This window comes from Canis lupus, chromosome 14, assembly GCF_048164855.1.
Source record: "Canis lupus baileyi chromosome 14, mCanLup2.hap1, whole genome shotgun sequence".
Taxonomy (NCBI): Eukaryota; Metazoa; Chordata; class Mammalia; order Carnivora; family Canidae; genus Canis; species Canis lupus.
The window spans coordinates 19,739,271-19,752,480 of NC_132851.1; the positions used below are offsets into that span (position 1 = coordinate 19,739,271).

General features: G+C 40.7%; 1 protein-coding gene across 13 annotated transcripts in view; it reads right to left on the reverse strand.

Moving 5' to 3' along the window:
* Window positions 1–13,210, reverse strand: part of SAMD12 (sterile alpha motif domain containing 12) — a 377,750-nt gene that overhangs the window by 335,310 nt on the left and 29,230 nt on the right. For 4 of the 13 annotated variants that reach the window (XM_072774312.1, XM_072774311.1, XM_072774314.1 and 1 more), the window contains exon 2: window positions 3,012–3,190. In XM_072774312.1, coding sequence (XP_072630413.1) covers window positions 3,012–3,190 — 179 coding nt within the window. Of the gene's footprint in view, window positions 1–3,011; window positions 3,191–4,383; window positions 4,887–13,210 lie in introns of those variants that run through there. The other 9 variants (XR_012006738.1, XR_012006737.1, XM_072774309.1 and 6 more) reach the window with 7 other exon arrangements.

The window sequence follows — 13,210 nt, forward strand, 5'->3', positions numbered from 1 at the left end:
ATGTCTGTTCTGCTAGTTGACCTCTAATGTGATAGAGGTGGAGCCTTTCATAGGTCATGAGGCTGGAGCCCTCATGAATGGAATCCGTGCTCTAAAGGAGACTCTAGAGAGCACCCTTGTCCCTTTACACCATGTAACACAGCGACATGATGGCCATTTAAGAAAGGGAGACAGTCCCTCATCAGATACTGAATCTGGTAGCACTTTGATCTTGAACTTCCCAGACTCCAGAACTGTGAGAAATAAATCTCTATAGTTTAGGGGTGCCTGAGTGGCTCAGTCAGTTAAGTGTCTGCCTTTGGCTCAGGTCATGATCCCAGGGTCCTTGAATCAAGCCCCACATCCCATGGGCTCCATGCTCAGTGGGGAGCCTGCTTCTTCCTCTTCCTCTAACTGCTCCCCCTGCTTACACATGCACTCTCTCTCAAATAAATAAAGCAAAATCTTTCAAAAAAAAAAAAAAATTCTACTGTTTATAAGCCACCTAGCCTTTTTGTTATAAGAACTTGAACAGACTAAGATAAATACATAGGTCTCTTTTACCTTATAAAGGGAGGATTCTATTTCATTGCATGGACAGACATAGTTCCTCTAGCCAGCAACCCAGGAGTGGACATTTGGGCTCTTCCCAACATTTTCATACTATAAACCATGCCAGAGTGACCACCATCCTCCAGTCATTTTTACATATCTGGATGATTATTTCTTTAGACAAGTTCCTAGAGAGGGGAATTCTTGAAAAAAAAAAAAATCACACATATTTAAAATTTCAATAACTATCATACTGTCCTCCAGAAAAAGTGTACCAATTTATACAACTAAGTAGCTTTAAATGCACACATTTCTAGCCAGAGGTTTTTGAGGGTTTTGTTTAAGTTTAGAGTAGGTCAAATTACCTGAGATTCAATTATTTGTCCAAGAAAGAAAGAAAACCCACAACTCCAATAACCCTCTCAAGGCAACCGAAACATTGAAATGTGTTTGTACATGACCCCAAACAAGTTCACATTGTGGCACAGAAGGTTCAGTGCAGGTAACACTGCAGGTCTGCAGCAATCACACTTATTTTTAATTCCGTCCCCTACCCCCACCCCCTGCAGCAACCACCGCTGTCATCGGGTCCTCCATGAAAAAAATAAAAACTTTTTCCAAGCTTTACTAAAGCCTCTGGTCATTCATTCCTAAATAAATATGAAAATAATCTCCTTAACCCCTTTTCACTGTAGATAAGCTGGATAATTCAAATGAATCTGGTCTCTAATATGTGGTCCAGTCTACTTCTGAAGGCCCATTATGGACTACTACATTCTCAATGAAGTACGTCTTTAGCAAAGCAAACAAAGTGATCTAGAGGAGAAGGCAATTGCTAACAACGTGAGATTCAGGAATTAATACAGTAGCACATATTCCAAATAATTCACAAGTTATCACATCATGTCAGATTTAAATAAAACTTTATATTACCGATGTGTTTTCAAATAAGAGATAATCTGGAAATGTTTAACGTTGAATTAAAATCAGACAAGTAATAGTTTTTCTTTACCCTAACTTTTAATATGTTAAGCATCCTTTTGAAAAGATCCTAGTCAAGGTATTTATCTTCCTAAAGATCCTTAATACTTTTATTCCCCCTTGTCTTTCAAGATGCCTGTGTAGCATCAGAGATTGAGGAGGTTTAAATATAACAGGATATAGCAGGGCTCACTTTATTTCCAACTCTGCTCACAAACCAAACTTCAACCATCAACTGATTACCTATGAGATGCAATTTCTCTCCACTAAAATGCTTAGTGCAAAATATCTGCAATATCCTTGCAACTCATTTCCCATGCTTTATAACATACACAAGCATGTACCTTCATGTCACTAGTTTTAATTATCCACACTAAAGAAGGGAAGCAACAATGGTAATTATTCAAAATTGTGGGTAAAAAACAATCATATTTGATTTTGGAAGACATTTGGAGCAGGGAGGGAGTTGGTTATTGTAGGACAACAAAGTCACCTGTCTACTTCAAGCTTTTCTTGGGCGATCGTAATCCTTGCTTTCCAAGGCACACACAGATTCACTCCTACAGACATTTGAAAGGAAAATCCTTTGCAGAGAATGCACAAGGGAGAAACCAAATACCATATAAAGACAAGTTCCTTCAATTTCCAAGGGGCCAGCTAATATGAACGTCTTCAACTGTGCCCCAAACATGAGCATCTTCACTGATTTCAGATAAAAATCCATCTATTGCCAGTTCCATTGTGGAAAACTCTAGAACAGGTTGTCCTTGCTAAAGAATCATCTCCCCCACCCAGTCCCTTCTTACTGGAGTGTTATATGCCTACAACTAAGACTTAAAAGAACTAAGTATCTTAAAACAAAAAAAATGGTTAGATCTTTCATTAATTAGAGTCCTGTTTATGTCGTCTACCTCACAGAATTGTTACAGGGACACAACAGGCCAATACATTGAGAGTCTTTGAAACCATACCTGGAATACATGCATATATTTAATAAAACATCATTAATTAAGTGTGCTTGTCAGCAAAAGTCCTTCATACACATGGCACTGGCCCTTTTTACAAAATCCTGCCAATGAATGGTATTATTTTATCTGTTCACCTCATTGGTGGAGGTAATTTTTATGATCTCTACAGAAGAGGAATGTGAGGCCTGGATAGTCACATGACATGCCTCATCATATCATAAAATGATAAATCTGAGCTTGGCAAACAAATCTTTCACCTTTGAGTCCAACGCATCCTTCTTGATAGGCCATTCTATACCACGCTCAGCCTCATGACATGACATGACATGGCCCCCAAACATGTTTTAGTTTCACTCCAAAGCAGATGCAGTCAACATCGTTTGTTATTGCTTAGAACCAAGCAGCAGTGTTCATTTAACTGAAGATACAACAGTGAGTAGTGAAAAAGTGCCATCAGTTCTCTGTGGCTGGGCCATAAAATATCAAAACTTTACCTTTGGAATCTCCCTAATTTAGTGGATCATTACCTACCTTAGCCGTCTCAGCTTCTGTTGGCAATCGCTTGGGGGTTCCTTTTTGGTCAAGCACCTTCTGAAAATTTTTGTTTTTAATGGACTGAGATTCAACACCTTCCCCTTCAATTTGCAGTTTAATGCCTTCAGCCCGGGCAGAGTGATCAATACCCCGCGGATTCAAGCCACAGTGGAGAGCTAGGAGAGAGTAAAAAAATTCAACTCCATACAAGTCCCACAAAGAAGGTGTCCATGACGGAGTATTTCATCCGGCCTACGTGGGAAGAAACAAGGCAGCAGCAAATTTAGAAGTGGTGGAATAACATGGGAACTAATCTGGGGAGCAGGGAACATGGCATGGAGGGAACCCTGAGCTCTCAAGTCAGAACAACTCAAGTACAAACCCAGATACCATCATTTCCAAGTTGTTTGACCTTGAACAAGTTACTAATTCCCACAGGACAGATGAGAATACCAAATCAGGCAACTTTGTTACAGCCTCCCACACAAGCACAACTAGTTCAACCCCTGCAGCTTAGCTTCTTGTCTCTGCCTCCATCTGGAAGAGCACTCCTTCCCTCCCCCTTTGAATCGCTTCAAGCATTTGCTCAAGTGCACCCTCTTGCATTCACTGTACAACTATTTGCTGAGCACTTACTATGTGCCGTCCCTGGGTTAGATCCTAAAAACATGTTTTTATGTATGACAGATGTTCCCTTCAAAGATCTCATGGTCCAATAGAAGAGGCCGATAAAAGACAAAAGAACAAGTGATTTTGAAACCATTATTATTATTGTTACATTAAAGAGAAGGAAAGACCCAAGTGGAGGGCTCCTGGGAGTCTAGCCTAGTGGCTTCCGACTTTTCCTGTCTTACTTCTCCACATTCTCAGACATGGATACCTCCCCAAATAAAATCTACAGCCCATTTCTGAACATATTTATTCATTCAACAAATACTTACTGAGCCCCTCCAATGTACCCAGTATTATCAACAAAATAGCAGTGAATGTTATGGGACCCATATATTTCCCCTTAGATGACGTCCATGAACCACCAGGGGTGTGTAGACTGGGTGTGTATCTTCATGCACATACAACATATGTGTGTTTGTGTGTTGAAGTTTCTGGTAGTAAATTATTTCACCTCCCTGGGACCTCACCCCTTCAAGATTAAACTCATTACCCCCTTCCCTTTAGCCTCAGAGGACTCAAGGCCAGAACCTTCCCTCCTCCCACCCCACTTGGGTCTCTACTTCACTGATAACCTTTTACTCAATATCTTCACTATCCCCCCTTTCTCGGCATTCTTCCCTTTTAGCCAACTGCTGCAGGTCTATAATTCTTCCCTCAACTCATCACCCCCATTCAGGTCAGGATTACTTCCTCCTACCTGGCTTCTGAGAGAGTCTGTGACACCTGAGAGACGAGGGCAGGCTTCCCAGAAGTGAGGCAGGGGTTGCCTCCCTGCTCGCCATGCTCTCCTTAACAGGAACCATCCACTCCCACACTCCAACAATCAATCTGTCGGTGACATCCAAATTTTAACTGCAGCCCGGATAGACCCGTTAGGAGCTTCAGACGTAGGCGGAACCTGGAACCCAATATCCCAATTCCAGTGTATCGCCGATACATCAAATTTAACGTGTTCAAAACCAATTCTTGGTTTTCTTTGGTTCAAAAACCAAAAATGCCTTTTCCAGTCCTCTCCAGTAACACAGGCACTGAAGAGTCATCCTTGGCAAGGCTCTCCCCACGATTCACTACGTCCCTTCCATCTATCGCCAGGTCCAGCAAGCTCTACACCCACAGTGCTGCTCCAATCCATCCTCATGGCTCCATCTGCACTGCCATCACCCTGGTCTGAGCCACCCACGTCTCTCATCCGTACTGCTGACTGGCCCAACTGCTCTTCCTTGCTGTAGCTCCCAAACTCCATTAAAAAAAAAAAAAGAAAAAAAAAGTACAGGTCAGATCGTGAGATGCTTCAGCTTAGAACTTTCTAATGGCTTCATTTTATACTTACATCGTTCAAAAAGCTTTAGCATGGCCAACAAGGCCCTGCATTATCTGTCCCCTTTCTACCTATCCAATTTCATCACCCACGTTATCCCTCATTCACTCTGACCACACACTTCCTCTTCACACTTCCTACTACTTGAACGCATTGAGTTCTTTCACACTTTCTGGATTTTGTATGTCATGTTTCTTTGCCTAAAATGTTCTCCCCATTCCTCACCTAACTCCTACTCCTTTGTCAGGTTTTGGCTTAAAGAACACTCCTTCAGATATGCCTTCCCTTAATCCCCTTCCTCATCCCCATGCCCCCACCATGTTAGATCATGGTGCCTGAAACCATAAGTGTTCAGATACTGAATAATCTTTAATTATACAAAGCTGGAAAAAAAATTATACAAAGCTGGGCATGTGGCCTTATTTATATCCTTTAATATGAAAATTATCTGTGAATTTCTCTTCTAGCTCTAAGCTTCCTAGAGCCAAGAACCAGCCTATTTCATGGTGCACAGTAGACATTCAGCATGTATTAGATCATATGTCCTTCCTTAGGCTTTGTTCTGGATTTCAAATGATCTTCATAAAAACTTGGTGAGACTGAATTACATTCACTTCACAGATAAAGGAGAGGAGACTCAAGGTGTACAGTCACTAGAAGTGATGCAAGTGTCTACTGAAGGTCAAAAAAAAAAAATCAATCATGTAGGATGCAGATGACTGTTTCAGATGAGCAAAACCAAACTAGATTAAATAGTAAGGAAAATTATTAGCTTTCAGAACAAGAAGTCCAGTAACAATAAAAGTTCAGAGTTTGTGGATTTGCCAGCTCAACAGGGTCAATGAGGATTCCGATTTTATTTTTTCTTCATCTCTCCATTCTGCTATTCAGAACATCACCTATGTCCTCAGCCTGGGTCCTCTCGTGGCACCTACAGTTACAAGCTTTTGGTTCTCATCTAGCAATATTGTTCTCTTTCCCCTAATCCTCCTCCAAGCTTTTATTTTTTCCTCATCAGTCCAAAGTGAATCACACACTCATTAATAAACTAAAATGCTGGCAGTGGAGATAGGGTTACCCTTAGACCCTGCGACCCTTCACTAAAGTCAATTCCTCAAACCATATTGCTGTTATTCGAGAAGGCGGGGGAAGAATAGATGCTGGAGAACCAATCACAATGCCCAATTCACAAAGTGGGAGAAAGAATTTAGTAGCCAAATCTGTAAGAGCAGGAGGTTAATTACTGTTAATACAAATCAGCTTCTCCATCTCCAAAGAATGGCCTATTTGCAATGAATATTCAATATGTTAAAAATCATGATTTAAAAAAAAGGTCTGTTTGTGAAGGGAGATGAAAAATTAACATGGGATAGATTTGGACATTAGAAGATCAATGTACAGCTTTGATCTTTTTCTTCAGTATGATCCCTGGCTGCTTCTTGCCTTGCAATTCACAGCCTACGAATGCCACTGATTTGCTGGTAGCTGCCAGTACCTTCTGTTCTCCTTCCCCACCAAATCAGATGCTCACACTTCCTTCACCTTTGCTCATGCTGGTCCCTCCTCCTAGAAAGAGGTTCTACACCACCCCAGTCTTACTTGCTGCTTTGGAAGGATAGGTCCACACAACGCCCCCCCCCCAACCCCCCCAGGAGTTTCTGGATACCAGAGCCAGAACCATTTGGCTATGCTTCTTCCATGCACATAGTACCCTGGTGCTTCATCTCCCTCGTTGTACTGAGGTGGTCTAGCTCATTGATCTGTACACCTCTCCTTCCACAACTACAAGTCTCTCAAGGCAGGCCCCACTGTTTGGTCACCTCCATGACCCCTACTCTCCAGTCTAGAACCTGGAAGGTCAATAGGCATTTAAGAAACATTTGTTCAGCTGCTGAGTGAACCAGCTATCTCTTCTCTTTATACAACCATGCCTTAAATCAAAGGGAAACTTCTCTCTGCTAGTAAATATCTAGTGTTTAAAATGTAAGGTAACTATAACATAAGGCAGAGTACAATGTTTTTGACTTTCTACACACGTAGCCATCTTCCTCACACAAATATTTTAATCCTCCATAGCTGTTCCCTCCTCGCCTGCAAACCCAGTAGTTGATTTAGGTTTTCGTGCTTGGGTTTATTTATTTAAAACCGTTTCTGACAGGCTTTGCTTTGTTTTCCCTGAAATTTCATGTCCCTAATATTTACAAATCAAGCAACATTCCAATGGCCTCTTTACAAGCTGTGACCTCCATTTCTTTGTTCATCATGTAAAAGGTGCCCTGTTTGAGTTCTCTTTTCTGTCCTCATTGCTGCCCTTTCTTGTTTTCACTCAAGTTATTTACTCAATTTAATGGGCTCAGCAGCGCACAGGTCAGCTAGGAGACCCTCTTCGTGCATCCCTGGTCTTCCTGACCCCACTGTGCTTTCTTGATTTCTAGTTACTGAATGGGCCCTGCAAGCTGTGGGTGTGTGGTCTTTCCTTCAAGGACTTCCTTCATCATTTTCATGTTAGAATTGCTAATACTAAGTCTTCAAAAAAAAAAAAAAAAAATCAAGAATTAAAAACCAAAATAGATTTCATAAAATTCCTTTTAAAAAGTTAATAGGGACTTTTTTTTTTGACTGCAAATGCAGAAGCTTTCAGATTGTTCCGAGATGCCAGAGCAAAGCTACCATCTCTTTTTCACATGTATGAACCCATTCCCTTGTGCTCTGCTACTGGGAATGTAAAATGGCACAGCTGCTGTCGCACTGTACGGTGATTTCTTAAAAAAAAATTAAACATTGAATTACCATCTGACTGACTCAACCAAAGAATTGAAAGTAGGGACTTGAACAGGTATTTGTACATCCATGTTCACAGAATCATTATTCACAATAGGCAGCAGGTGGAAACAACCCCAATGTCCACTGATGAATGGATAAATGAAATGTGGTACATAAAACAGAACATTCAGTCCTAAGAAGAAATGAAATTCTGATAGAGGCTATAACAGGGATGAACCTTGGAGACATTATGCTAAGTGAAATAAGCTGGTCACAAGAGGACAAATATTGCATGATTCCACTTTTACAAGGTACTTAGAGTAGTCAAATTCACAGAGACCAAGTACAACACTGGCTACCAGGGGCTGGGGAGTTACTGCTTAGTACAGTTTCTGTTTGGGGTGAAAAAGTCCTGGAGATGGGTGGTGGCAATAGTTGTACAATAATGTGAATATACCTAATGCTACTAAATCATATGCTTCAAGAATGTTAAAATGATAAGTTTTATGTTCTGTGTAACCTATAATAAACAAAATTCAAAAACAAAAACAACCCACTCCCTCTCATTTCATTCCCTGTACCACCTCCATACGTGGAAAGAGAAGTTCCAAGGACATTCTATTCAAAAGTTTTGAGTTTTTTCCCCAATAAGCTCACTGATTTTTCAACTAGAACATGTTTTCGTAAAAAAATATGAAGAGCTCAATCATATCATATTACTTTAGCATTTTCCTGGAAAGGGCATATTTTCCAAAAAAGGGGCCCCAGTGTGACTGGCAGAAGAGGTGCTTCATTGCTGGAAGTGAGCCTGGATCCTCCTGGACCTGACCTTGGAGAGATCCCATTCCCATGTGACTGAGCTCACAGTAATAGACTAGGAGGAAGTGCCAGGCATTTTGTCTCAAGATGAGAACCAAGGGATAAGCTGGCAGTGCATTCCATTTGCAAGAACAAGTGCATCCCACTTGCCAAGAAGTCATCCAGCTTCTAGCTCTTCTAATCCTCACCCACACCACACTCTCCCTGCAATGAAACAAGAGACTGAGCCTCATTCAGGCTGAAAGCTCCTTTATTTGGGGGCTTTGCTGTCAACAGAGATGCTTTGCAAACACACCTGAGGTCTACTAGGTTGCTCCATATCCTGCACCAAGAGTTTCTACTATCACACAGAAACTGCTTACAGCTGAGAGGTTTTTTGTGCTTCTCTAATTTGACAGAATTGATCTTTTTACATAATATACTCTTTCCTTATTTTCATGGATGACCCTTCAGGAAATATGAAATCACCTATTCTTTCCATCGTGAAGCATTAACTGATTTTGCACCTGTCAGATTCTCTCTATGCAATGTGGACAATTCACCTTTTTTTCTTTTTTTTCCTATTTATCTTCTCTCTCTCCCTCTCCCCTTCATCTCTTCTTCCACCCACCCAATGTCTGTATACACCATGCACTGCAAAAATTAACATGTCTGCCTAGTCTGTGACTGGGAATCCCTTGAAGCAAGGGACTTCTCATTAAAGCTTTACAAACCGAGTGCCTAGCCAAGTGACTACACTACTCTAAGTGCTCAATCATTGTTTATAGAATAAGCAGAAATATGGTGGAAAGATACCAATTCAATCCTACTCACTGCCATTCCCTTAAGAGAACTTACAGCCTTTACTTTTCAGAAAAGCAAATAAAACTTGCTAATTGTAGAATTCAAAAATATGTTTTAAGTCACAGAACCAGAGTTATTCTGAAATGGATTTACTTTACTGCCTTCTGCAAAAACCATCTTACTCATCTGTGTGCCTATAGAAACTAAACAGCTGTACATATCTGGCACCCAATAAATGCCGCTAAATACATGACCTTAGAATGTACTTCAATCTCATTATCTATTGAAATGGAGATCGATTGTTTATAATTTTATGTATATATCTTGCTTCTAGCTAAGGCTCCTGGAAAACACAATCCTTATTTCATCTGTCTTATACAATATACATAGCAGATATTCTCTAATCATCTAATTAATGGAAGTATCTTATCATACTCTAAAGTTAAATTCAGCAGAGCATTACCCTCTAGAAGTAATCTGGGCATCACAAGAGACCTTTCTCTTTAACAGACCCTTCCCAAGGTTTTCCTCCTTGCCACTTCCTACAATATGCCCACAAAGTCATTCAATTTTCCAGCCTCCCTTGCAGCTACATCTGGCTGTGAACATATTCCTGCCAATGGGACCTACGCAGAAGGTTGATATGTAAAGATGCAGTTCCATAACTGTTGGAAAAGAGTAGAATTTTTTTTTTTTTTGAGAGAGAGAGAGGAACAGAGAAAGAGAGGGAGAGAACACAAGTTGGGGGAGGGAGAAAGGACAAGAAGAAGCAGACTCCCCTCTGAGCAAGGAACCTGATGTGGGGCTCGATCTCAGGACCCTTAGATCAACCTAAGCTGAAGGCAGATGCTTAACCAACTGAGCCACCCAGATGCCCCCAAGAGAATGGATTTTGATATTACCCTTTTCACCACTTTGCTGCCTTGAATACAGTGGTGATATCCAGAGCTGCTATAGAACATAAGGCTATAAACATGAAAGCCAAGAGGCTAATAGTCACATTGGCTCTATCATCACTGAGCTACTCAAACTGGATTCTTATCTACCTACCTCTGGACTTGATGCTACATGAGAAAAGTAATCCTTTACTTATGATGCTGTTGAGTCAGGTCTTCTGTGACTTAAGACGAACCATTCTAAACTGACACGATTCCACTTTAGCAATATATAATTACTTAGCTCTTCCTTAAGGATAAAAAAGAAAACCAAAATCCTAGCAAAATATTCTGCTCTGGGTTTTATCATTCTCATTATGACTTGGAAAGTTGAATAAGTATAGTAATGCCCTAGCAAGAAAGCTGTATGTTACAAATACATGTTACCAAGAGAAAAGTTATCATAGATAGAATCAACCTAGATGATATGGTAAAGACCGGATGGCAAAACTCTTACTCATGGAGAAGATTCTGGTGCCCAGAAAAGTGCCTAGATCATGCATAAAAACTTATGCATGAACAAATAAGAATGTGTCCATGGGTGCCTTATCACAAATTTTTTAACATGAAAATATATCAAGTGTACCAGAAACATAGGTCTCAGAAACACAAGCTTGGATTAAGCTAATGGGCAGGGCACAACATTTCTTTGGGCAAAGAAGCCTGTCTAGCAGACCTCTACTAAGGCAGGGTCAGCCAACTATGGCTCATGGGACAAATCCAGCCCATTGTCCGTTTATGTATGGCATAAATAGTTTTATATTTTTAAATGGTTGGAAGGGAAAAAACTAAAGAGGATATTTTGTGATCTATGAAAATTATATGAAATCCACGTATCAATGTTCATCAGTCTTATTGGAGCACAGCCATGATTACATACAGGTTTTCTACAGCCACAATTTTGCTACTATGGGAGAAGTGAGCAGTTGTGATATACTGTAAACTGCAAAAACTAAATACTTACCAGCTGATTCTTTACAAAAAAAGTTTGCTGAGACCCATTCTAGGGTAGAGTATATCCATGTCCTGGAAGACTCTAGGATCTGAGAACTCTAGACCCCCACCCTGCCCCCACCATAACAAACAGGAAAAATGTAGGAGTCTTCGAGGGACTCACCTTCTACTTATCTATACTCCACTACTCCCAAGCAATTTAAATAAACTCAATTATATTTGATTTTATCACTGGGTCAGGCTAGGAGACTGAATATGACTTCCAGACGTCTCCTTTGTCAGCTAAATGTGATTTCATGTAGATGTGTGTGTGTGTGTGTGTGTGTGTGTGTGTGTGTAAAATTATATAATACTGAAGCTTAATACTTCTAAATACAGGTTGGAGTCCTTTCCTATCAGAGAATGGGGTAAAATACAAATTAGAGGCATTAAAAGAGGACATGTCCATTCTCAAACAAGTCTATAACTGACCACTAATATACAGCTCCTCACCTGTTACTAAGAGGGGGCTGGAGAGACAGGCACTCTACTGATGAGAAGAAAGGGGAGCAGATACCATGAGACATGAAGGGATGAACCTGCCAAATACTCTTATTGTCCTCAGAAATCTTCCCAGTGGGAGCTTTGGTAGCTACTGTGTGGCCACTGAAGCTGGGACTGGATGACCATCTATCCCAGCCAGATATTCAGACCACAAACAGATGTATCAGGACATTGCCTCCTCTGAGCCCCATCAAGCACCCTTACCCTGGCTCATTCATCTGGAGATGATTTCACCTTTGTAAAAGAGTTTGCTATAAGGAATCTCACTCCCCAAAGACTACTCTGAAGGGTGATAACCACGTTCACCCTTTGTACTCATGATACATGGACTAGACAATCTAAATACAGTAGAAATTAATGCTTAACATAGGTCATGAGAATGTGAAAAGGCATTGGACAAGCTCTAAGGCACAAACTTTAACTCCTCTCTTTCAAGAGAAGAATACAACCACAGATACAGTGAGAGGTTCTATGAAGCTTTAGACAGAGGATTCAGTTATCAGAGAAACAGGTTGTCTACACTGGTGACTCATTTTTAACTATGAGACTGTAAGAAACAGATTTTATACTGTGAACCCATAACCAAACACATCTATGTAAATACGTGAACCAAGTTTCATGAAAATATTTTTCTTTATTGTATGTAATCTACTCTGATGTTTCCTTAGGCCTTTATTCTTTTTTTAAGATTTTATTTATTTATTCATGAGAGACACAGAGAAAGAGAGGCAGAGACACAGGCAGAGAGCAAAGCAAGCTCCATGCAGGAAGCCTGACGTGGGACTCGATCCTGGGTCTCCAGGATCATGCCCTGGGCTGAAGGCAGTGTTAAACCGCTGAGCCACCTGGGCTGCCCAGGCCTTTATTCTTTTAAATAAAGTAGTGCCTCTTAGAGATTTCTAAAAGACAAAATAGACATAATTCTCTCAATTTGTCCCACTAAGGAAAAATAAAAATTCTGGATGTTACAGAACACAAACTTAAGACAGCTTTGAAAGGCAGGGAGAAGGCAGGCATTGAGGATCCTGAAAACTCAAGGAAAGACATGATAGTTTGTTCCTTGGGTTTTGTTTTCATTTACATTCCAGACTTGGAACTGAAGAAGTCTATAACCTAGAAACCCCAAAGGACACAAGTGCACGCACATCCGCGCGCGCACACACACACACACGACAAAAGCCTGCTTTCTTTAGCCAGAAGACCACATCAGGTACAACCTTGAAAGACAAACTTAACAATAACTGCTCTACTCAAACATTACAGAAAAAAATGTAACCCAACCATCCATACCAACAAAGGTTCGGTGAGAATTTAGACTTCTACCCTCACTGAGCCATACTAAGGTATTCCAAAACCTCCAAGAGGGTGGATCATAGAAAGCCACATAGGGGGCCCAGAGTTTCATATCT